Consider the following 22,161-nt stretch of genomic DNA (forward strand, 5'->3'; position numbering starts at 1 on the left):
TCTAGAAAACAATTAGATAAGCTCACGTAGACTTAGTATAGATGTAATTACACAGCTGAAATGGTGTTTTACAATACAGCTTATTTCTGTAAGGAGAAACTGATGCAAAGTGTTGTAACTAGTTATACAAGCACCTGTACCACCATACTAGCATCATCACACCTCTGCTAGAGGCTTGCATAGTCAAAACTGTGGTGTATCTCAGTTGGCTTAAAAGAATTCACGGTTAATTGAATTTCAGTTTGGAGGTTTTAGAGCTTATCAGGTTATCAATGTAAAAAGGACACTGAAGATGTGAAATTGGCTTTAGAGATCATCCTCATGCACGTAGATACATAAGCAGCTGTCATTTTTTTCTTTCCTGTTTTGTTTTTCTATTGTTCCCTGCACATGCAGAGAGATAGTACTAAGGAGTATGTTTAACTTCTGGGACCTAGCTGGCATGATTGATTCCTGCCAGTTTGAAAGAACAGGGAGATTTAAAAGTTTCTATTCCATGTTTAATATGTAGTAGGATGAGTATGGAGTGAGCTAGCTCTGAAGGGGGCTGAAAGGCTTCTGAAGTGTCCTTATAAATGTGAGGGAGGATGGATAGATGGCAGTGGGAATATGACAACCCAGGTTTGCATGTGTGAAATTGGTTTTTGGTTCTTTGAGAGGTTTTTGGGTGTGTTTTTCCTCAGAATGTGGGTGTTCCTGAGGTTGTAGAAGTAGAAAATTTCTTTATAATGGGGCGCATCTGTAAGAAAATAGGGAAGTGATGATGAAAACTTATAGATCAAAATCAGGGCAGATAAATGTAATTAGGTAAAGCATTTACCTGTCAAGATTTTGCTGTTGTGCGGATGGTATATAATCTTCCTAAATTTAAATAATGAAATGACTATTTACTGTTGGCTTTTAACAAGTATCTTAAAAGCAGGCATACAACAAAGTTTTCTTCTTGCTAATCTAAATACGAATCAAATTTACAAAACTTCTTTGTGGTTGAGCAAATGTTATTGTGGCCTGTGTCCCTCATGGAAAATATTTACTCCTGAACCTTCCTGCAGAGAGTCATATAGTAACTGCCAAGAAAGCAGGAATAGTAATTATCCAGTTGGAGCATGGGATAAAAAGTTTGTATTTATGTATCTAATTTGTAAAGATTGTGCAGAACTATAGCCGTGTATTCTGTAGCAGCCTTCTCTCACAATTAAGTTGATTATGTATTGATAGCAACAATAAGAACTACTGTTGAGTAGTACATTGCTATTTGGTATCAAAAGATGTTTTGACCCTGTATTAAGAATGTGTGTAGTTAAAATGGACAAATTAAAATATTCATTCTGCAGGAAATACCACATTTACCTTCATTTAACAGACACCTTAGGGAGAAATCATATTTAAAAATAATTGTTTTAAAAAATTAAGAGTAACTCATTTGTAAAACAGTACATTTTAGATTATTCAAATGAAATTGAGTATAGGAACCCTGGTGTTGGTGCTTCTGAAGTAGAAAGCACTAAGCTCTGTGTTGGACTTACTATGCAGACAAATAATTTGGGATCTAGAAATTCTTGGTGTTTATAGGAAAACTAGAACCCATAGTTCCACACAACGTGCTACAGAGCCAAGGCCATAGAAAGGCACCCCAGGAAGCTGTAGTGTATATATTAAACAGAGTGTTACAAAGCTCTTGTCAATAGCTTTAAAAAAAAAATCAAAACAAAACCACAAACAAGAAAGCAATCCAGCATCATCCTTGCTGGAGAAGGACTTGATGGATAAAAATGGCATCTAAAGACCTAGTGAAATGTGCTTTATAAAAATGACTTTAATGTGACACTGGCATTAACTTAAATTTGTGGGGAAAACTCAATATCCTTCACATATAAACAGCTGTCCACCTTGGCATATGAGTGAACTTCACAACAGTTCTGTCTTCATTTATATTTGAACAAGTTTGTGGAAGTATGGCACAGCTGTTCAATGACAGAGAAATGTTTATATATTCCTCATACACATATCATGTGCTAAATATAAAAGTGACTGACATGCTGCCTTCTGAGATTTCCATGTGAAAATAGGAATGGGTGATAATAGAACTGATTAAAAATACTCCAGTATTTACTTCTCTCAGTAAAAACAAACACACACAAAAAAACCCAAACTCAAAATAATCCCAACAAAAAAAACATTATCATAAACTTAATATTTTGTTTATGGCACCCTCAGTTCTTAAAAAAGTATTACAGTAATCATACCATATCCTGCTGGAGAAAGGCCCAGATGTTTCATCCTGTTTTTCACAAGTTCAGCAAGCTCCTGTCTTTCTGACCTCCTGTAAAGGTTCATTCGCTGCTGGTTTATCTTCTCAGCTGTTTTACCAGAGTGTCTTGGTACTCTTCTGCTCAGCCGTCGGGCCCACTGCATGCTTTTTCGTCGTAACAAGGGATGATCGGACTGATCGCTAGATGTTGAGTTACGATGATTACTACGATAACTAATCTGTTCTTTGGTGTCTTCCCATTCTTCCACACTGATAGATATTTGAGACTTGAAAGGAAAATGACAAAAGGGATTACAGGCTTTAAAAAATGGAAGCAGATTAAGATGTTCTCTCCTCTTTTCAACAGTCCAGTTGAACATGTGTTTTGGTTGTGATGGAGTTGAGCAGATTCAGCTGTTCATACTTAGCGAGTGTTCCTAAATTGAGCACCTTTTACTAGACTTTGACTTTTTATGTAAAAAGCTCATTTATCATATAAATGCATTTCTCAAGTACAAAAGCAGTTAAACGTTATTTAGTGCCCGATTCCATTTTGATTCTGAGAAGAACAAACCTAGCCTTCTGATATTGCCTCTCCTGAATCTAGGAATCTGTTCTGAATAACTTCTCCACTTTTTTCCAAGTCTGCATATTTTTAGAAATTCAAGTTCTGTAACTGCTTTTTAGATGTATGTTACGGATTCATGAAGTAATATCTTGACTTTGGTTGCACTGTTTTGAGTACTCTTTTTAAGACCACAGGTGGAACGTGCCTGTTACCTGTGTCTCAAACTCGCAGGCATTTTTGACTTTCCAGCACGTAATATCTGGAATGCTTCTGTGCCTGAAAATAGGGATGTATGCAGTAGCCTTCAGCGTGATTCAGGGCCCCTCTTGCAAATGAAGTCGTTAAATCTTACCTTAAATCACAGTGATGTTACTTTTTCAGTCATATAGTAACAAAAAAAGGCAGAACAATATCTGTCTCTCTTGCTGTCTTTTCTTCATGCCACCCAAATATGACCAACAGTATACATATACAGCAGTACTGAAATAAACTCAAAGGGATGGGCTATATATGCAGTTCTAACATATACAAAAAGATCGTAGGGAATATAAAAGGAAACATTTCAAAAGATAACTTCAAAATTGTTTTCATGTCTATTTTTACATTTAACTAGTACTTTTAGCTTCTAGTTTCAAAACTACTTCCTTATAATCCTGAGCTGTTGTTGTGATCTTTCAACATGTCTTTTATTGACAATGAAATAGTGAATACAACCCTCGCTGGTATCAGCACAGTCATATTACCAAGTTTCCGGTGACTTCAGTATGTTGAGTGTTTAAAATACGTAAATGAAAAAGTGGAGCTGGCTCAGTTTCTCTGACACCCAAGAACAGAAACAGTTCACAATATGCTGGAAGTGATGACTAAAGCAAATTTTACTGAAGAGCTACTGAGGTTCTAAAGGTCTTTTCCCATTAATGTAAAATCTGAGAGCAAGATTCTGTTGACCTCATCAGGTGAATATAACCTTTAAGAGGCTCAGTACCCTCTCCCACACAGAATCTGTGAGGTTCCTGGAGTCCATAAAATAATATTTGATATGAGTAAGTCTGACAGTGTAAGAAAGATATGAATTTTTTCCCTTTTGCACAGACTAGCTTCTATCTGTGCAAAAAAAAAAAAAACCCAAGGAAGCAACAAAACAATCAAACCCAATAATTTAAAAGAAAAATAAATCTGTCTATGTTGTAGCACTTCAAATAAAATAATGTTTTTAATATTCTAGATTAGGATCTTGCAATAAACGTCATGCAACGACCCACTAATTTATTGAGATTCTTCAGCTTAGTCTGCAAAAGAAGGTTTTTTTTTCCTTAAAATTACATGATTTTTGAAGGTTTTTTTACTGACTCAGCTGATGTTATTTTGGGTGGGGCATAAGAGAGAACCATGAATCCCTGTGCATTGGAATGCTATTTGATTTTTTTTGTTGTTGCTGTTTGTTATTTTAAATTGACTTTTTTTTTTCCCCCATGTATTTTACAGTATGGATTAAGGTAAGCAAAGTACATTCCATAGGATAAGTGCTACTTATGGATGGGAAGGATCTATTTGGTGTGAACAAATCTGATACAAATTGAGTTTTGCCTTTCTTCCTGTCTACATTGGTAGCTTTCCTTGTCCAACTCTTGATAAAACAGCGATCTGAACTTGCTGGCAGTGGTATTGGAAAGGCAGAGACCAATCATCCTAATTATTACAGGGTTGTAAGTCACATTTTTTGAGATAGAGATTAATCAGGAAAGGCCAAGCAAAAGAACAAGTCTTTTGATTCTGTGAACCTGTAAATCCTTTGCTTCAACTTTTGAAATGCTGATAGAAGTTGAAACCATAAATGAAGGTGATGAAGTTAAACATTTACTTAGGTAACTATCCAGTTTTTACGGTACCTGTTGAAAAAGGTGTGTAGAGTGGCCCTTCCCTGAATGCAGGAGCTAAAAATTAAACTGTTTAAAGACAAAGCAAACCCTCTTTCAAAGGCAGCACAAAAGCATGCCTGCCAATGGCAGCTGTTTAATAAATAGAAGATAAAAGCCCAGTGCAGAGTAATTCTGTGTGTGTCCCTCTGTTTTAATCAGTCTCAAACTTCCTTTAAAAATACTTTTGTAACTATCATTAACTTATTTTGAGGTTTGGTTGCTTTAATTTCTTTTCATTTATTTTCCTTTTTGCATAGCCTGTAAACCTGCTGTATGAGAAGCATAACTGATGATAAGGTGTCACTACTACTATATAGTAGTTATTGGTCATATGCTTTATGAAGGATATATATTTTTTTGAGATTCCTTAAAATAGAAACATGGTGAAATCTCTGGAAAATACCAAGGTGCATATTAAGTCTTCACATAATCACTACTACTTTTACTGGAGAAAAATCTGTATCTCGTATATTGTCATACATAAAGTGAAGAAATCTTTACCTTTAAACCCTTTTTTTGTTTGTTTAAGTTTCAGGTTGTGTTTTTTTTTTTTAAAGGCAGATTCACATCTCAAGTATCCCACTGTGTGTCCAATCGAGTGTGATTGCTCACTTGTGCTGCTGGACATCTGTGACCCACAGGGTTTTTTCACTTGGGCAAGGTGCTCTAATAGGAGGTTTCACACCCTTATTTAAACACTAGCTTAGGTTGGCCAACATGCGGCAGGAGCAGGAATGTAGTCGTGAACACACCAGTGTTCATATTTGAGATGGTCTCGGTGGCTTGTGATTATGGTGATAACAGTGCTACAATGCCAAACATCAGTTAGTTTCCCAGATCTTTGTTCCCTTGCCTTGCTGCTCCTTAGGAGCTAAGTGTGTAAAATATGAAACGATTTTAACATGCAGATTCATCTAGTCTGTTCTGAAGCAATGCCTTATTTTTAATCTAACTCTAAGTTTTATGTTAAAATAACTTTACTGTTCTGCATACCGATAGCCCTTAATTGCATCTCGGGCTGTAGGAATACTTTTCTGCTCCAACAGCTGGCTGAACCATTGTTAAGTACAGTCACATATTCCTTTTTATGATAAACTTGGGGATTTTTGTCCATTAGCATTTAAGGTGTTTAGGATCAAGACTTTCACCAGACTGAAAAGATGATCTGTTATCTTCAGAATTCAATAGGGACAGGCCCAATAGGGACCAAAGTCCATTGGACTTTTTTGAAAGTCCCAGTCTGTCCACTTTCAGATTCTTAATAAGATGTTTGTGTCCAGACAATGTTGCACTAAGCTTTATTTACTCAAGGATGGTCTACTGCATAGTTCCATTTCCTGTAAAGGTTTTCCTCCTAGAGTTTAACCTGGTGCACCGTTTTTGGCTGGGATAGAGTTAAATTTCTTCATGGTAGCTTGTTTTGGATTTGTGATGCAAACAGTGTTGGTAACATGGAAATGTTTCAGTTATTGCTGAGCAGTGCTTACACAGGCTCAAGGCCTTTTCTGCTTCTCACAGTGCCCTGCCAGTGAACAGGCTGGGAGTGCACAGAAAGTTGGGAACATAGCCAGGAGAGCTGACCCCCACTGTCCAAAGGGATATCCTATGCCATGTGGTGCTGTGTTCAGCAATAAAAGCCGGAGGAAGATGAGGGAATGGGGCAGCTTTGATGACATTTGTCTTACCAAGTATGTGTGACAGAGCCCTGCTTTCCTGGAGATGGCTGAACACCTGCCTGCAATGGGAAGTGGTGAATGAATTCCTTGGTTTTCTTCGCTTGTGTGTGCAGCTTTTGCTTTACCTGTTAAACTGTCCTTATCTCAACCCGTGAGTTTTCTCACCTCCTATTCTTTCCCCCATCCCAGTACGGGGGAGCAAGCAAACAGCTGGGTGGTGCTTACTGCCTACCGGGCTTAAACCACAGCACCCAGAAACAGCCAGACAATAAGCAAATACTTACTTGTGAAGCCATTTCTCGTGACTGACAAAGGAAGGGGAAAAAGAAAACAAAAGACAACTTAAACAGAAGTGAATCTAAAGAAACAAACATGGACTGTTTTAACAGGAACCACAGAAAACCAGCTACACAGGTGGTAAGGAAGACTTCGTATCTCCTTTTTTTTGGTGTGTGAAATGGAAATGCTTTGAGTCATAGGGTGCAGGCCATTGAAAGGCAGGCTATATTTGCTTGTTATTTAGTAGCTAGATCACTGAAAACTTAATTTCTCTTTAAAGGAATTATATTTGTCAGAGTGAAGTGAGGGTTTCTCATTTGCATAAGAACAAAAAGGGGCTGTCAAAGGAGAAATCGTACATATAGAAATATTAATATTGCCATATTTTGTTCTTGTGACTCAAGTTAACCATTAACTGACAGCTTTGTGTCCAATACAAATTTTGTTTTCTATGTCTGTTTTATCTGAAATTGATATAAACATTGGAGATTCTCTGAGTTAGAAACCTTCAAATTATCGTTAGAAGTCCATAATTCAGGAGGAAAATAGCAATTTACATTTCTCTAACCTCCATTTTAAAGATGTCATCCAACAATATTTTCAAGTTGTTTCTGGTTTAATATATAGAAAAGCTAAAATGACAGCCCATGTGAATATTATTTTAGTAGTGAAATTGGTCAAAAATTCCCTTAACTTCAAAAGAAACACTTTGCAGAAAGATTACAGCTTTGAGCATCTCTGCATTTGTAGGTATCTACCCCTAAAGACCACAGAAGCAGAGCTAGATGTTGCTCTTTTGTATTCTGGAGAAGAGCCTGTTTAGGGAAGATTCCCCTGCCCCTCTCTAGAAGGAGAAGGGTTTCACAAATGTTCACCCACTAAACAAGAAACTGCTGAAGCATTTAAGTGTGAAAATACCACTGGGGGTCTGCATTCAGAGCCTTGAGCTTTTTAAGAGTAACACATTATTTTACTTAACAAAGAAAGATAGTGCTGTTCTTCAACATTAGTGCAGTACCTGACAATTTGAAAAGTTAATTAGCCCCACCTCCATCCCCCTTCTTCCTCTACCTGATTCAACTCCAACTCTTCATGAGATTACCTGTGAAAGCTGGAAGGGAGTAATAGTAGAATTCCTTATCTATTGAACAGCGGCTTCCAGGCTGGTTTCAGTGTCTGAATGTTTTAAGAAATTGCTTCTTTGTAAAAGATAATCAATAATTATCTTAAACTAAATCTGGGCCTGGTCTGATCAAGCACTTGAGCAGCTGCATGTGTACAGGCTCCAGAAGTTCTCAGTGTTATGGTAAAATTGTGAGTTTAGAGTTAAGTGACTGATGGTCCCAAATCTTGCTTTCAGAAAGACATTTGGAAGGTCTTTAATTTATCAGTTTATCTTGCCTCAGAAGACTTACTTGAGTGTGTATGTTTACATCCCCTCATCCCCCCCAAAAAGTTCATATAGAAAAGGTAAGTGTTACTCTTATGGTTACTCCTCCCCTGTACAGATGCTGTTTGCCAGTTAGCCTGTATGTTTGAAAGCATGTGAAAATGCAGAGAGGAAAAAAAAAAAAAGGCCAACAAAGTGCACTCTTCACAATAGGTTGTATGCTCACAGTTCAACTGTTCTTGATTCTCTCTTTTGGACCTGATGTTAGATAGCCAGCTGTGAATGCAAGAATAAAGCACTGCCATGAATTTTATCTTATTTACTCTTATTTAATGAATTCTTAAAATCAGACACATTCTCTGTTTTGTTGAAAGCCATGACAGACTTTTTTTTCACACTAGCAGTGATGCTGTCTGTATTCTTCTCCAAGGAATTATTTTGATGGATTATGTTAGTGCTGCTGTATTTTAAAAAAATCAGCTGACATCATTGCAGTGGCACAGTCCATTGGCTAAGCTGTGTGAACCACCAGTACCTCTACAGGTGGCTTTTAAAGAGAAACACTAGTGAACTTGGTGCAATCTTGCATACCTTTTTGTAACACTTATTTTTGATTTACCTGTAACTGAATGCTTTTACTTTCTTCAAGATAAGTCTTGCAGTTAAGTATTACATGGCTTACTATTTTATAACATTTTTCTGGAATACGGAAGCAAAAATACAAGTTGCCTGTCTTGGAAATCAGTAAACTATGAGTATTTCAGAAGAAAGGAGAAAGTTGTTGTTCACTGTTGCATTTTAGAGCTGTATTTGAGCCATGGTTTAATGAGACGGCAGTGTTAATGGTCACGTAAAGAAATAGCTTATACATGACAGAAATAAAAGCTACACAAACAAAATATGTATGTTAAATAGTTGGGAAAATGTATTTTTGTCATTCTTTATATACAGGGAGAAATATATATGTTTATATGGCAGACATATAAATACATATATACAAAAAATTACCGCTGTTTGGCAGTTAAATTTAGATAAATTCTGCAATACTTTTAATAACACTAATTTATTATTTTGTTCATTTCTAGTTAGAAATTCATGTGAATATGGAAATGCCACCTGTTTTGAGATATGCTTGTTGACATTCCTGTCAATCTGACACAGGACCTGGCCATACCAGTGGATACTGCCACTAGTCACCACACGCAAGCTGAGAGTAGTGGTAACTATTGTAGCCCATCCTATCTGTGCCCGAGCTGCCCCTCATTTTCAATCAGTTCTCTGTAGGCAAGCACAGCAATGAAGGTCAGTATGTAGACTGGGTCTGGCTATTCATGAAGTCTGGGGCTGAATGTGAGCCTTGAGTTAATGTCACCATATACGTGTCAGCAGAGGGAGACCTTCAGTGGGTAATTGGAATTCTGTGCGTTTGCAGATACAGCATTCACAATATTCTTCAAATAAGTGGTTCCCATTCTTATGAGGACCAAAGAATGTTGTATACTTTGTAATCAAATCTAAAGAAAAGCGCAGTAAGCAGACATACCTCGGATGTTGTAAGCTTTTGGGATTCTGTCCTATAAACTCCAATTGGAATGTCTCCTGTAGAAGAACAAAGTTTCTGATATAGTCTGGCATATGTCCTAATCCATAGATCTTCTTCTGTGATTTTCATCTGAAAAAATAATAATAGGAAGGAGGGCTTCCTAGCAACTCTTGAGGGCTTATTGCTTGTTCACTATACTACTCTTGAAAATTTTTTAAAACTGAACACTAGGTGGTAATAAGCATATTGCAGTATTGCACCTGTGCTCCACAACAAACCTGGAACTTCTATTCAGTTTGTAGACACTGTTTGTTTTGCTCTCTCCCTGTTTGGGAGACACTGCAGTGCAAAGGTTTCAGCCTTACAAAATTACTTCAGTTCTTGTTTTAAAATTATTTAAAAACTTATATGGCATCTTTCATCCAGTGTTCATATATATAAAAGAATGAACTAAACATTGGCAGGATTAAGAAACTGGTGATGGACAGACTGAAGAACACAAGTATTTTTGAATGCAGACAGATAACTAGACTGCAGGCTGAATATCTGGGAATAAGGGAGTGGGTGGAAAGTAATACACTAAGCATAAATGGCATAAGAAATTCTTGATATTAAGTATTTCATTACTATTACACTACCTTTATTTCAAGATGTGAGCCCCTTTTCAGAGATTCAACTGTCTTGCATTCACTGGAACAAAGCTTAATGATTGACCAACAAATCCATAATTGTTTTTTATTTAAACAACTTTCTTAATCATCAGTGACGGTTTTCCTTTTTGAGAACATCCTGTAATTCTTCATAATTCCCCAGAAAGCAACTAGTAAATAATTCAACTTCTATTTATCTGTTTGCCACCTGGGGTGTGATGGAGAAAACATAAAGGTGGGGGTTATTTTTAATAAAAAAATGATTTTTATGGTCTTATTTTTTTTATGAGCATGTGTGTATATAGAGAAAAAATAGATATTAAAAAATAAACTCTGCATAAACCCTATAAACTTGGGGAATACCGACATACATATTCTACTGAATTTTGAACTTCGACACCTAAAGTCGTTTAATACATCTTATCTTTATGTAAAATCCAGTTCTGCCCCTTATTGCCTATAATGGAAATGGGAGTTGTGAAACAGCATTGTTTGTGCTAGCCAGGATGCACAATATAGATAGTGCTTCCTGGTTTTTAATTGGTTACTGACCTGCCATTGCAATTTCATATAAAATGCACTTTTCCTGTGTTTTCCTGTCTTTCCTATTTTCCTTTGTGCTTTATAGAATATATTGTCTTTTCTTGAGGGCGGGGAGGATGTGTTTTGCTATGGAAGTAATTAAAAATGTGTATGTTTTCTATCTAATTTTCTTGTCTTCTCCCCTGGTGAAAAAGGAGACAAGATGGCCTTTCTTGGACTTTCACAAAAGAAAGTGCGTACAAAGAAAGTAGAGGTATTTTGCAGACAGTACAGAATCTTCTCTGGTACTCTGTAATTTTTTTTTTTTTAAATAACTTACAGAACAAAGAAACCCAGATCCTGGTGTGGTATCAAGTCCCAGCAGAAGTCTTGTGATAGAAATCATGTAATCTTTCACAAATGACTGCAAGATTTTTAACAGGAAAGAAAAGAAAGAAAAAGGCTTTAGTGAACAGATGAGCAGGTAACCATTAGCACCATGTGTGAACTTCAAATAAATTGTACATCTGTTTACAATCAATCTCTTCATCTTTTAAGTATCTGAATCACTGTAGAAATAGCTATCCCTTTGTGCTGAATCTACTCACATAAAGTAAGTTTTCTTATTTGGTTCTGCATAAGCATGCAATTGTACACACAGGATTCAAAGCGGCTAAGGCATAATAAGGCAACATGAAAGCAAAGATGAATGTAGATGTAAGATCAGTGGAAGTAAGGTGTTAGCTTTATTAGGTGTGAAATTATAATAATGAACTCTTCCATGCAAAAGAAATGCTGTCATATGTTAGATGGGTCTGCAGTACTGACTAGTGGATAATACTAAGGTGACACTGCTATTATTTTAATTCAAATGAGTCATTTGCCTTTGCCAGTCCATCTATTATTTTTTGGTTTTTTTAAAGGGTTGATCTGCCTTATCTCAAGTCAGGCTTGTTGCTCTGCTAACAGAAGTGTTTTGCTGATTAGCTTAATTTCTATCTTTTAACCAAATGTAGAAGTGTAGGCTAAGACTGGGAACAGACATTAGATCGGCTGAAATCACAAATATATTTCCTCCCTGTGAGTGGGCTGTTGGAATCAGAGGGCATTCTGGTTGCTCTGCTAACTGTGGTAGGACTGTTCATTGCCACCTCTTCTTAGCTCTAGTAGGGCAGCATTCAAGGCAGGCTATCAATTCTTGTTAGACCATAATTTTCAATTGGCTCTTTTGACTCAATGCAAATATGGAGCTAGCAAATAGGTCTTAATAAAGAAATACCTTACAAAGGTGTTACATAAATCCTTTAGAGTTATAGCATCTGAATTTGTTTAAACTCAGAAGCTAGACAGATTTAATTTGATACATAGCGATCCAGTTGTGATGGGGTTAATGCCTGTGAGCATCTTCTTGAAAAGAAAAAAAAAATTTTTGTAACCTTTGCTTATTTAGTATCTTGGCTGCATCATTTATGCTACGGAATTACCCTTAGATTACCAAGTGTATTCACAGGATTTGCTAGGCTAAGTTTTCAATTTTCAGTCAGTATCCCAAAGATAGTTAGAAGGCTTTTATTTTTGCCTAAAATAGGAAGCACCAGATGAACTCTGCTGCTTCCTGTGTCATTTGATCTGTTGCTTGTATGCAGAAGAACAAGATGTCATACAGAAAAGGACTGGACCTTGAAAAAGAACAGAGACAACTTGCTGTCATAGTATTTGTAACTTAGAATAAGAAAGGTAATTCTAGAAAAATGACAGTTCACTTGAGTAGTAGGAGTTCAAAGAAGGACTGGGTGGAATCTGAGTGAGAATGAGTATGGTGGTGGTGTTTTTGTTGGGTTTTTTTAACACTTTCTGGTGAATGGTTTTACTCTATCAAGTCATAGCATGACAGACAATGTCTAGGAGCAAATACAAAATATTGAAGTTATTTCTGGGCTAGCAGGAGTTGTTGATAATGACAGATCTGTTTCTATACAGGTGTCTTAATCTATTTTTAAAAAGAATTTTGCTATATGTGATGTTGATGTTCTGACACATGATTAAAAACACGTTTTATAAGTAAATACATTTATTTCTAACACATCTAGAATTTGATAAATGGCTTTACATCTGTTGGCTTATCTGCTTTTGGTACCTGTCCATATACATGACTGTCTTATATATTAATGACTTTTCTCAAAAAGCTTAGCTCCAGGAATTTTTCTATTGACATTGAATTTACCTTCAGAGAGAGATTGAGACGAAATTGAGATGTAAGAACTCATTTCATGCACCAAGTTGCCAAGTAAACTAATTTCCCTGAAAGACTGTTTAGCACCTGAATACAAAATCATCCACAGGTTACCTCTAGGTATAGGAAAAGTAGGTAGCTGCTTAGGTGAGCAGATTGCATAGGTCATGGTGGTGTTGCTGCTTATTCTGTGTAGTTAGATCCTTGAAGGCTAGTGCTGGGAGCGAGCATCCCAATGTATCAGGGTGTGCAGAATGGTGGTCACGGCTGAGGAGCAAGGGCAATATTCTCCTCTTTTTCCACCCTGAAACCAGCAACTACTACCTTCATTTGTCCTGACCGTGTATGTTCTGATATATTGTTTCTTCAAATATCTGAGGCTGTTAATCTTCCACTATCCACACTGAACATCATCACTTCTTTTTGCATGAGGAGCTCCGTCCTGGATTCTTGGGCAACAAGGTTCAGTGCTGCCTTTTCTTCCCCCACTGCCTCTTTGTAACCACTGCATGTATTTCTTGTTAGGGCCAGAATGGGTTACTTTAAGATACAATGATGAGTTATCTGGGGGTCTAGTTGACATGAGTAAGAGGTCAAGACACAATGAAGGAATTGAGGCCTCTATCAGAAAATGCAGATGACTGATGAATTACTCATAAAAGTAATTCTGTTGATTTTGAGAATGCTACTTTATGGGAATGGGCACTGCATTTTTGTTGCAGAGTACAAGCATTATTAGTCTGTATAATTTGTATTTTATGTAGGCCTTATCAAAACTACCCTGTTTGTGAACCTTCCCACAGTCAAACAAACAGTATTATATTGCTTAACAACAGAATTCATGCAAGGACAGGGTGATGTTTTTTGGGTTGATAACTGAGCTAGTACTGTTATGTGGAACATGCTCCATTATTTTTTGCCTTTGATTGTTCCTGGTACAGACAAGCATGTTAATGGCTTACATGCAGGAAAACAAGGTCATCTGACAATTATATACAATAAAATGGGTGGTAATGATGCATGTCTGTGTTAAGATAAGTTACATTACTGTTCACAGTACCTGATAAAGAAGCGTATCCAACATACTGATGCTGAAAACTCTGCCAGCAGCGAAGGGCAGTCGAAACATAAATGCCAGATTAGATCCCTTCTCTCGCTCTTTCTGTTAAGGAATTAAAAAACAGAAAATACTTTTAGTCGTGGTTTTGGAAGGACTATAATAAAAATATCAAATTGATACTACCTTGAAAGAAGTCAAAAGTAAAATCCCTTTACTCTGAATAGTTTCTTTCTACAAATATGTAGCATCTTTGTTCAGTACTTACAGTTTTTCAGGTTGAAAGACTTTGTTTAATGTATATGTTGTTTCAGCCACCACATCTCAAATTGCATGGGCATATTCTACCAGATCATTTTAAAAAATGATTGAGGGATTTCAACTGTGCTTAGAGCAATCCTGCTCCATTTCCTTGGTGCTGACAGTGGACTCTCATTCAGGTCCAGAAAGTCTACTAGGAACAGGAACATAAAACATGAACAGAATCTGCTGCAAAAGCGAAGAAATGGTATTTCAGTGAATGTGAGGATGTGAGAGAAAGTCAGACACGGACTGGGGTTGAAATTTCTTGCTCTGATGCTTCTGGGGAAGGGATGCAGAAAAACATAACTATAGTTGTGCCTTTTCCTTATCGCATCTCACTCACAGAGGAATTGTACTACAACGTGCTTCCTATTCCTTCAGTTATCAGAGAGTAAAACTACAGGTTAGAAGTGATTTTCTTATTTTAAGAAGAGAGGGAATATCAAGCTTTCAGTTCAGAGATGTCATGAAGAATAAGATGCGTTCTGAAGTACAGAAGTGTTACATGTCTTGGAATTGAGACACTTACATCCACCGCATGTAGGCAGCAGTGTGTGCTGGGGACTGACTAGCTGGCGAGCAGCTCAGCAGAAAAGACCCTGCAGGTCCTGGTGGACATCAAGTTGAACATGAGCCAGCAATGTGTCCTTGTGGCAAAGAAGGCAAATGGTGTCCTGGGCTGCTTTAGGAGGAGTGCTGCCAGCAGGTCGAGGGAGGTGATCCTTTCCCACTACTCAGCACTGGTAAGGTCACACCTGGAGTGCTGTGTCCAGTTGTAGGATCCCCAGTACAAGGGGAGATGGAGCTGCTGGAGGTAGTCCAGAAAAGCAAGCACCACTAAGATGACCAAGGAACTGGAGCATTTCTCCTATGAGGAAAAGCTGAGGGATAGCTGAGGCTGTTTAGCCTGGAGAACAGTAGGTTCAGAGAGTCTCTCATCAATGTGTATAAATACCTATACAGAAGGTGTAGAGAAGACAGACTCTTTTCAGTGGTGCCTAGGGGACAGGACAAGAGGCAATGGGAATGAGCTGAAACACAGTTGGTTCCTTCTGAACATCAGGAAATGCATATTTACTGTGAGAGTGACTGAGCACTAGCACAACTTGCCCAGGAAGGCTGTGGATTCTTCCTCTTTGGAGCTGATTAAAAGCCCTATGGACACTGTCCTGGGCAACTGGCTCTAGGTGGCCCTGCTTGAGCAGTGGCCTTAGGCAAGATGACCTCCAGAGGTCCCTTCTGACCCTAACCATGCTCTGATTCTGTGATATGTAAATGAACAGTCTGCCTTAACTAATGGTTTTGTTGCACAGCAGCATTCTAACCCTTGTTTGTCGTTATTGCATAGTCTGGTTGTACCTGTTGATTTCTGTGGCTTCATATAAGTGGAGTTGAAAAAGATGTCACACAAAAAGAATTTCCTCTCCAGATAAAAATACACAGCAAATAACTTTTAAACATCACCTCTGTCAATCTCTTCAGATTAAAAGGGTTTCAAAATTTCTAAGGAAATATAATTATTATTTCAGGGTTTTTTTTATTCCAAACATTCTGTATGTTCTGACCAAATGCTACTGGCCTGTATTAGAGTGTTTTCTCAATGAGAAATGCATGCATGCATACATATATACATACACACATGTGTGCTTTGATGGTTGAGCAGTAAAGGGGTCTTTCTAGGAAGTTGTGTACTTCAGACAGTTGAAGAAGAAAGCATTCTAATTGTACAAAGAGCACACCATTGTTCTTGCTGGTGTAAGCCACAGAAACAAGAACTTACATATTTCTTTTGTATTTTGATCTCAAATATTTGAGTGCTTTTCTTTTAGTGCAGTCAAAGTAGAAGATACTTTTCTTTTTTAAAAAAAATTAAAAGTTATTTAAGAATCTTAAATTGCTATTAAGAATAAAAAATTGTGTGTGAATTATGGAAAAGATTGTACAATTTCTTTTACAACAAATACTTCAAAATAAAAATTATAGGCGTATTATAACATACATTACATTAAATCCTTTTAGATTCATGCCATAAAATAATTTATAGGGAAATGGCTGTAAAGTCACTATCCTCCTATCATGTGACTGGGGTATTATGTTTATCCTTCCATCTGTCTAGAGGAATTTGCAGCAGATTCTGGTTTTGTGGCAAGAAAGGTGGGATAAGGCAAGAGATATTTGGGGAATAATTTGATTTTTATCCAAAATTCTGATGCTAAACATAAGGATGTTCCTATTCGTTTTACTTTAAAATGGAATCTTAGAAGTTTATTCTCCCCCTTTATTTTAAATTTCTTATTATTGTTTCCTTCCATCTCTTACTACAGACTTTTTTTTTTTAATTCTTGCTTAAGAGAGATTTGTGAGAAATACAGTTTTTACTTGGGCACTTTGCGTTGAGTTCTGTTTTATTACTTGCAGACTTATTTGACTCCCAGCGAATACTGCAGATGTAGAAGCCAGAAATGTGTCAGAATGCCCCAGCAGTTTATTTCACGGTAAATGTGATGCCCAGTATCTCTTTCCCTGACACTTTTTGGAATTAATGAGGAAGGGAATATACTGAAAGAAAATCATAGATGATTTCTAGGAACATAAATAGAAAGTTATGGCATGAGTGCATCCTCTAGATTGTCACATATATAGATGACATTGTAAGACACAGTTATTAATAGATTAACATCTTTACTTCCTCCTAAGTCTTCCCATGTTTTTGGCTTTACTCAAGTCATGAAGCTCAGAATTTTTACTGCTTTCTGTTTAAGTAATAACCATGTACACTTGCGGTTTTGCGAAGTTCTTAGCATCTGATTCTTCCATATAGGCCATTTAATTTGAAGCTAATTAATTATTTCCTTTTGGGTTTGCATATTGTCAGTATACTAGTGTCCAGAATGTCCAGTTCCTAAGCTTTTCGGTTTATTTCCCTCCTTTTATATTTGTATCAAATCCTTTTTAGGGTTCTTTATTGCGGTTTTATCTTTTTACTAGTTCTAAATAAATACCTATTCCTTCAAAACAGTTAATTCTATGATACTAATAACAAAATACCAACCCCAAACTGCGTGGAAGCCCTGTTTTGGCAGCCCCGTCAGTGATTGAAAGAGACAGTGATATGGGAACTGCCATGATGGGCTGTAACTGTTCTGTACAAACAATGCAAAGTTGCTTTAATAAACGTACAAGGATATGGGGGTGGGGGGTTGGGGCTCATGCAAGAACAGATAAAGGTGACAGAGGTAGTGGCTTATTACAGGGAACAGTCAGTGCATTGTTAGTTTTGGTGAATGTCAGTTGTTACTCATGTCAGATATAAGACTGACCAGAAATCTGGGCATGGAAACTTCGTTACAGTACCTTCCTTGACATAAGGGCTTTTGGATCAATAACACTTCACCTCTATAACCATTTACAGTATTTTGGACTATGTGTTGTTAATTGATTCTCTTGCCAAAAAGGTAGAACAGATTCATTTTCTGTTGTTGATCTGGAACAGCTTGCTAAAAACCTGCCAGTTCAACAGCCAAATGTGTATGCTAATTACTGATACAGTTTTAGAACTGTAGCTGATTTAAATCATTAGAGATCCATCTAAAATAACTTACACCAATTAAGAGGTACCAATTTATTTTTCATAACCCATATATCATTACTGCTTGCTATTACTTAATGTTACTTCAAATCTGCTTAAAACCTGAACAATATTAAAAACAAATGAGGACAGCATGCCCTATCCTTAATTGAAGCGGGGGAAAAAGCAGCCTGGCTTTGTGTATATCGCTGCAAATATACTGGGCTATCCCAGATAGATCTCTGCTCAGCTAACATATATGTGCTTATCCCTGTGGAAGATACAAAAACACAGTATGGGTTTGCTTAAGATATAGGAGTTTGCACATATCTTAAAATGATCACTTAAAGGTTTAGAACTCTTATCCTTCAGTTAACACCTGCAATATTTGCTTGGACAGTGATTTTTAAAAAAATCATAGTAAACAATAGTGTGAATCTTATCCAAGATATTAATAACCTTTATTTCAAGAAAGAGGGAGTGGTTACCTCATTTTTTTCTTATCCAAGACAAATGGAGACCATAAGTTTTAGGTTTAGACCATGGATGTTGTGTTTTTTCTTTTTCTCTGTTGCATAAGGGCCGTTGCTTTCTCCTATGTCAGTTCTGAGTTTGGTGTTTAGATTTATTTATCTCAAAAATGATGAAAGTTGCAGCTGCAACAGCAGATGTACTTCTCTGATTTTCATATCTTTCTTCTGCAGCCCATTAGGTTGAAAAGTCAGTTTTGCACGTGTGTTTCAGTGCTACCTGAAGGCAACTTGCCTAACTTTTGTAGTCTTTCTGAAAATGAGGTGTTTCATGCAGAAATAACAATCAACTGTACATTTGACAGCGTTAGAGAATTTTTACTCAAGTTTTTAATTGCATTTTTGCATGAGGGAGTTCTGAAACATCAAATGAACTACAGCACCACCTGTGAAGTGCTCACTGCAAATGTTAAGATGAAATGAGTGGGAAATATCAGCAGCGGGCAACTTCAACAGCAATGAAGAAAATGTTCTCCTTTAAGATAATTTATGTACCTCTATTCCAGCATAGCATAGTTTGGATAGGAAGTTAATTAACTGTTCAGCTTCCAAACTATATTCAGAACTTATACATTTGCACAATAAATTAATAAAGATAGAGGGAAATTATAATATTTCTAATGATTTCCAGAACCTTTGCTGGAAAAATGAAGGAGCCTATGTAAAGCAAGAAAGAGAACTGAAATAAAAATCCTGGTTTCACTGCATTGAAGTAGACAGGCTACAACCCACGGAGTATTCCAGAAGCAACTGTAGACACCACATAATGAGAAAGCTATTACTATTCTTTTGTCCCCTTATCACTAATCTGTATGGATTAAGGGAACATGTTTAAAAAAACCAACCAAACAAAACCAACCAAACAAAACCCAACACTGTCAGTTATAGTACACCAAGGAACTAAGTTAGGTTGGAGCATAGTCTTGAAGGTGCTATCCAGCTGTTGGCACTTGTTGCCCGAAATAGACTGGCAATGATATGATTCGCAAGGACAGATCCCATTTATTCTTCCTGAGGGTAACATTAAGGGAGGGAGTGATAAAATGGAGCAGCCACAGGTGCAAAGCTTAATGGGTAGTGGGAGTGGCATTATCCAAATGAAGATGTGTCTCCCACTGCAAACTGCTCTTCTCTTTGTGCAACAACTTTTGTCTAGCTTCCTCACAGTTCTCCATTTAATTTGCTTATCAGAATACCACGTAAATAAGATTAAGCCTTTGTTGTATTTCAGACAAAGGTCAACAGGTCACAAAAGATCACCTAGATATTTACATCTTGTGGTTGAAATGTAAGCATGATACAACTCAGTAAAAGATTGACTTCTAATACTTATCCTATATCATCTAGACAGGCTGAATTTTTGCAGCATTTTATTCCCGTGTAAGAAACTGGGAGCTGGCCTGTGAAGATAATTTTGTATGAAAAGGCTGTTTTCTATTAAATATATATTAAAATTACCTATGTGAACATTATATAGTGAATAGTGAAGTATCTGAAATTCAGTGAAATATCTGAAATACCTAAAAATCTAGGAAATTCACTGTACAGCTAGGAAATGGAAATTATATGCTAATTCTGTATAATAATAATGATTTTAGCATGTATTCAAATTTGCGAAGATACTAAGATATCTGAGGTGAAGAGACTGGGAGGCTACACGAGAAAAATCTAGCAATAATATCTAGATTGATAGTAAAGGGAAAAAGAGATGACCAGAGTGAAAGACCTCTGTCCTCAAAGACTGACACCGTGATATTATTTGTCTTACTCTAATAAACTCAGAAAATGACCTGAAAGATCATGGTGATACTGTAAGTTTTGTGGACTGCAGAGGTAGGTGGGTCAGATCACTAGCAAAGGTCTGTGGAAAAAGAGGATTGTTCTTGAATTTACCAAGATAAACAGATACATAATGTTACTTCGTATGCTCCATCTAGTGTTTTAGCAATAGTATTTTGGACAAGCAAATTTAATTAAACTTATCTCTATATAGCCTCCCTGTTCCACAGCTTGAAAAATGCCAGCACGTGCACTAGAATGTATAGAATACGAAGACTTTATCTAGCATTTAAATTGTGGTACTGCCCTTACTGTGACTAGGACTGCCCTTCAACACAGAACAGTTGTTCTCAAACTGTCACAGTAATGCAAATACCCCTTACAGATACATGGAAATGTACACAGAATACGTAATGATAGTGCCTTTAAAGTGGATTGGAATAAAAAATGCGTTATAATAAAAGTTGTATATGTTTTAAGTGTTTGGTCAATTAAAATATTTTCTACTTTAATTGCCTGTGGCAGGCTCTTGGAAAACTGTATTAGCTCTAAATATTCAGTTAGCCAAAAATATTCAATTTTCCTTGAGCAAATTCTGTGTCCACCTCTGTCCAGAGGGTTGGTGGATTAATATTACATTGTAAAGTGATGGAACTCAAATCAAACTTCATTCTTACATGAGGGTAGAATTTGGAAAAAATAATCTTTTACATTTACATTTTATAATCGTAAAATAATTTCTGTTTCCACTTATTTTGAAAACATTGTTACAAAATCAGAAAAAGTATTAAAATTATAACATTTAAATTGGTGGCAGAGGGAGGCAATCTCCTTACCTTTTCTAATTTGGATAGAGCAAGAGAATAGCAGTCTTTGGCTCTGAACTGCATGAATCTCATATTGGCTGGGTGAGTTAGTTCTGTGATAATGCTTAGGCTTGAGAACAACCTGTAGTTTAAAAGAATGTAATGGTTATACTTCCAATCATAACAATTCACAGATGTAAGGACCTACATAATGCTATAGCTTGTGCTCATGCCCATGTTTTTAATAAAGTGTCTGAAACTTGTGTTGTTTTTTGGCACAATTAAATGCTGGTATAATAGCAGAGGAAACTACAAAATATTCTCTGTAGAATTCACAAAGAAGCAAACATACGTTCAAAGGTTAGGCTTATAAAATAATTCAATGCCAGAATCACCCTCTTAATTTCATTACCAGAGCTTTTATTTAAAAACTTCTAAAATGACACAAATCTGTAGGAAGCAACAAAAAATGCAAATATATATATATCCTGCATTCTAGTATCTCATTGCATATAAACTACAATTTTACTAGAACTGGCTTAGGTACTCTTCCAATTTGTCTTGTGTTTATAAGTTCTTTTGAGTTCTGTTTGTATGCTCTGTGTCCACAGACTGGGTAGCAGATGAAAACTGACGCTTCTTGGGAGTTGCTGAGAAAATGTATGCTTATGTATACTTATGTTCTCACTTTGAATTATTTACATGTACAAAATATTTATAAGTTAACACTAATCCAGGCTTCCAATAACAAAAACAGTGAAGAAAGTTTAACTGATCTGTCTGAATTACACAGATTTTCATGAAGCAAACTAAAGAGAGCCCTGAGGGCTAGGGAGGGCCTAAGAACTAGAAAGAAATTTGTAGTTTATGCTATGCAAGTACTAAACAACTTGGAATAGAAGTCATTATTACTGGAGTATTTCCTCTACAGATTAGTGTCAGAAAATGAGATGTACATTTGTAATCTGTTTTGCTGATCCTGAAAGTACTTATCTACATGTGACAATAGATAATTGTAGTACTAATGACATCATTAATGTGGCTTCTGTTTCATTTGGATAAAAATTAAAGCCGTTTTCTTGAACGC

The 22,161-nt window shown here is 36.6% G+C and overlaps 1 protein-coding gene across 4 annotated transcripts in view; it reads right to left on the minus strand.

The window, feature by feature from the left end:
• KCNT2 (potassium sodium-activated channel subfamily T member 2) overlaps positions 1 to 22,161 on the minus strand; it is a gene marked incomplete at its 3' end in the record, with an annotated part of 146,567 nt that overhangs the window by 5,625 nt on the left and 118,781 nt on the right. For 2 of the 4 annotated variants that reach the window (XM_082002908.1, XM_082002907.1), the window contains 6 exons: positions 21,105 to 21,216; positions 14,092 to 14,193; positions 11,139 to 11,222; positions 9,627 to 9,755; positions 6,699 to 6,719; positions 2,247 to 2,538 (listed from right to left, as the gene is read on the minus strand). In XM_082002908.1, coding sequence (XP_081859034.1) covers positions 2,247 to 2,538; positions 6,699 to 6,719; positions 9,627 to 9,755; positions 11,139 to 11,222; positions 14,092 to 14,193; positions 21,105 to 21,216 — 740 coding nt within the window. The remainder of the gene's footprint in view (positions 1 to 2,246; positions 2,539 to 6,698; positions 6,720 to 9,626; positions 9,756 to 11,138; positions 11,223 to 14,091; positions 14,194 to 21,104; positions 21,217 to 22,161) is intronic. The other 2 variants (XM_082002906.1, XM_082002905.1) reach the window with 1 other exon arrangement.

The sequence above is a fragment of the Phaethon aethereus genome (assembly GCF_964289735.1).
Source record: "Phaethon aethereus genome assembly, chromosome: 8".
NCBI lineage: Eukaryota > Metazoa > Chordata > Aves > Phaethontiformes > Phaethontidae > Phaethon > Phaethon aethereus.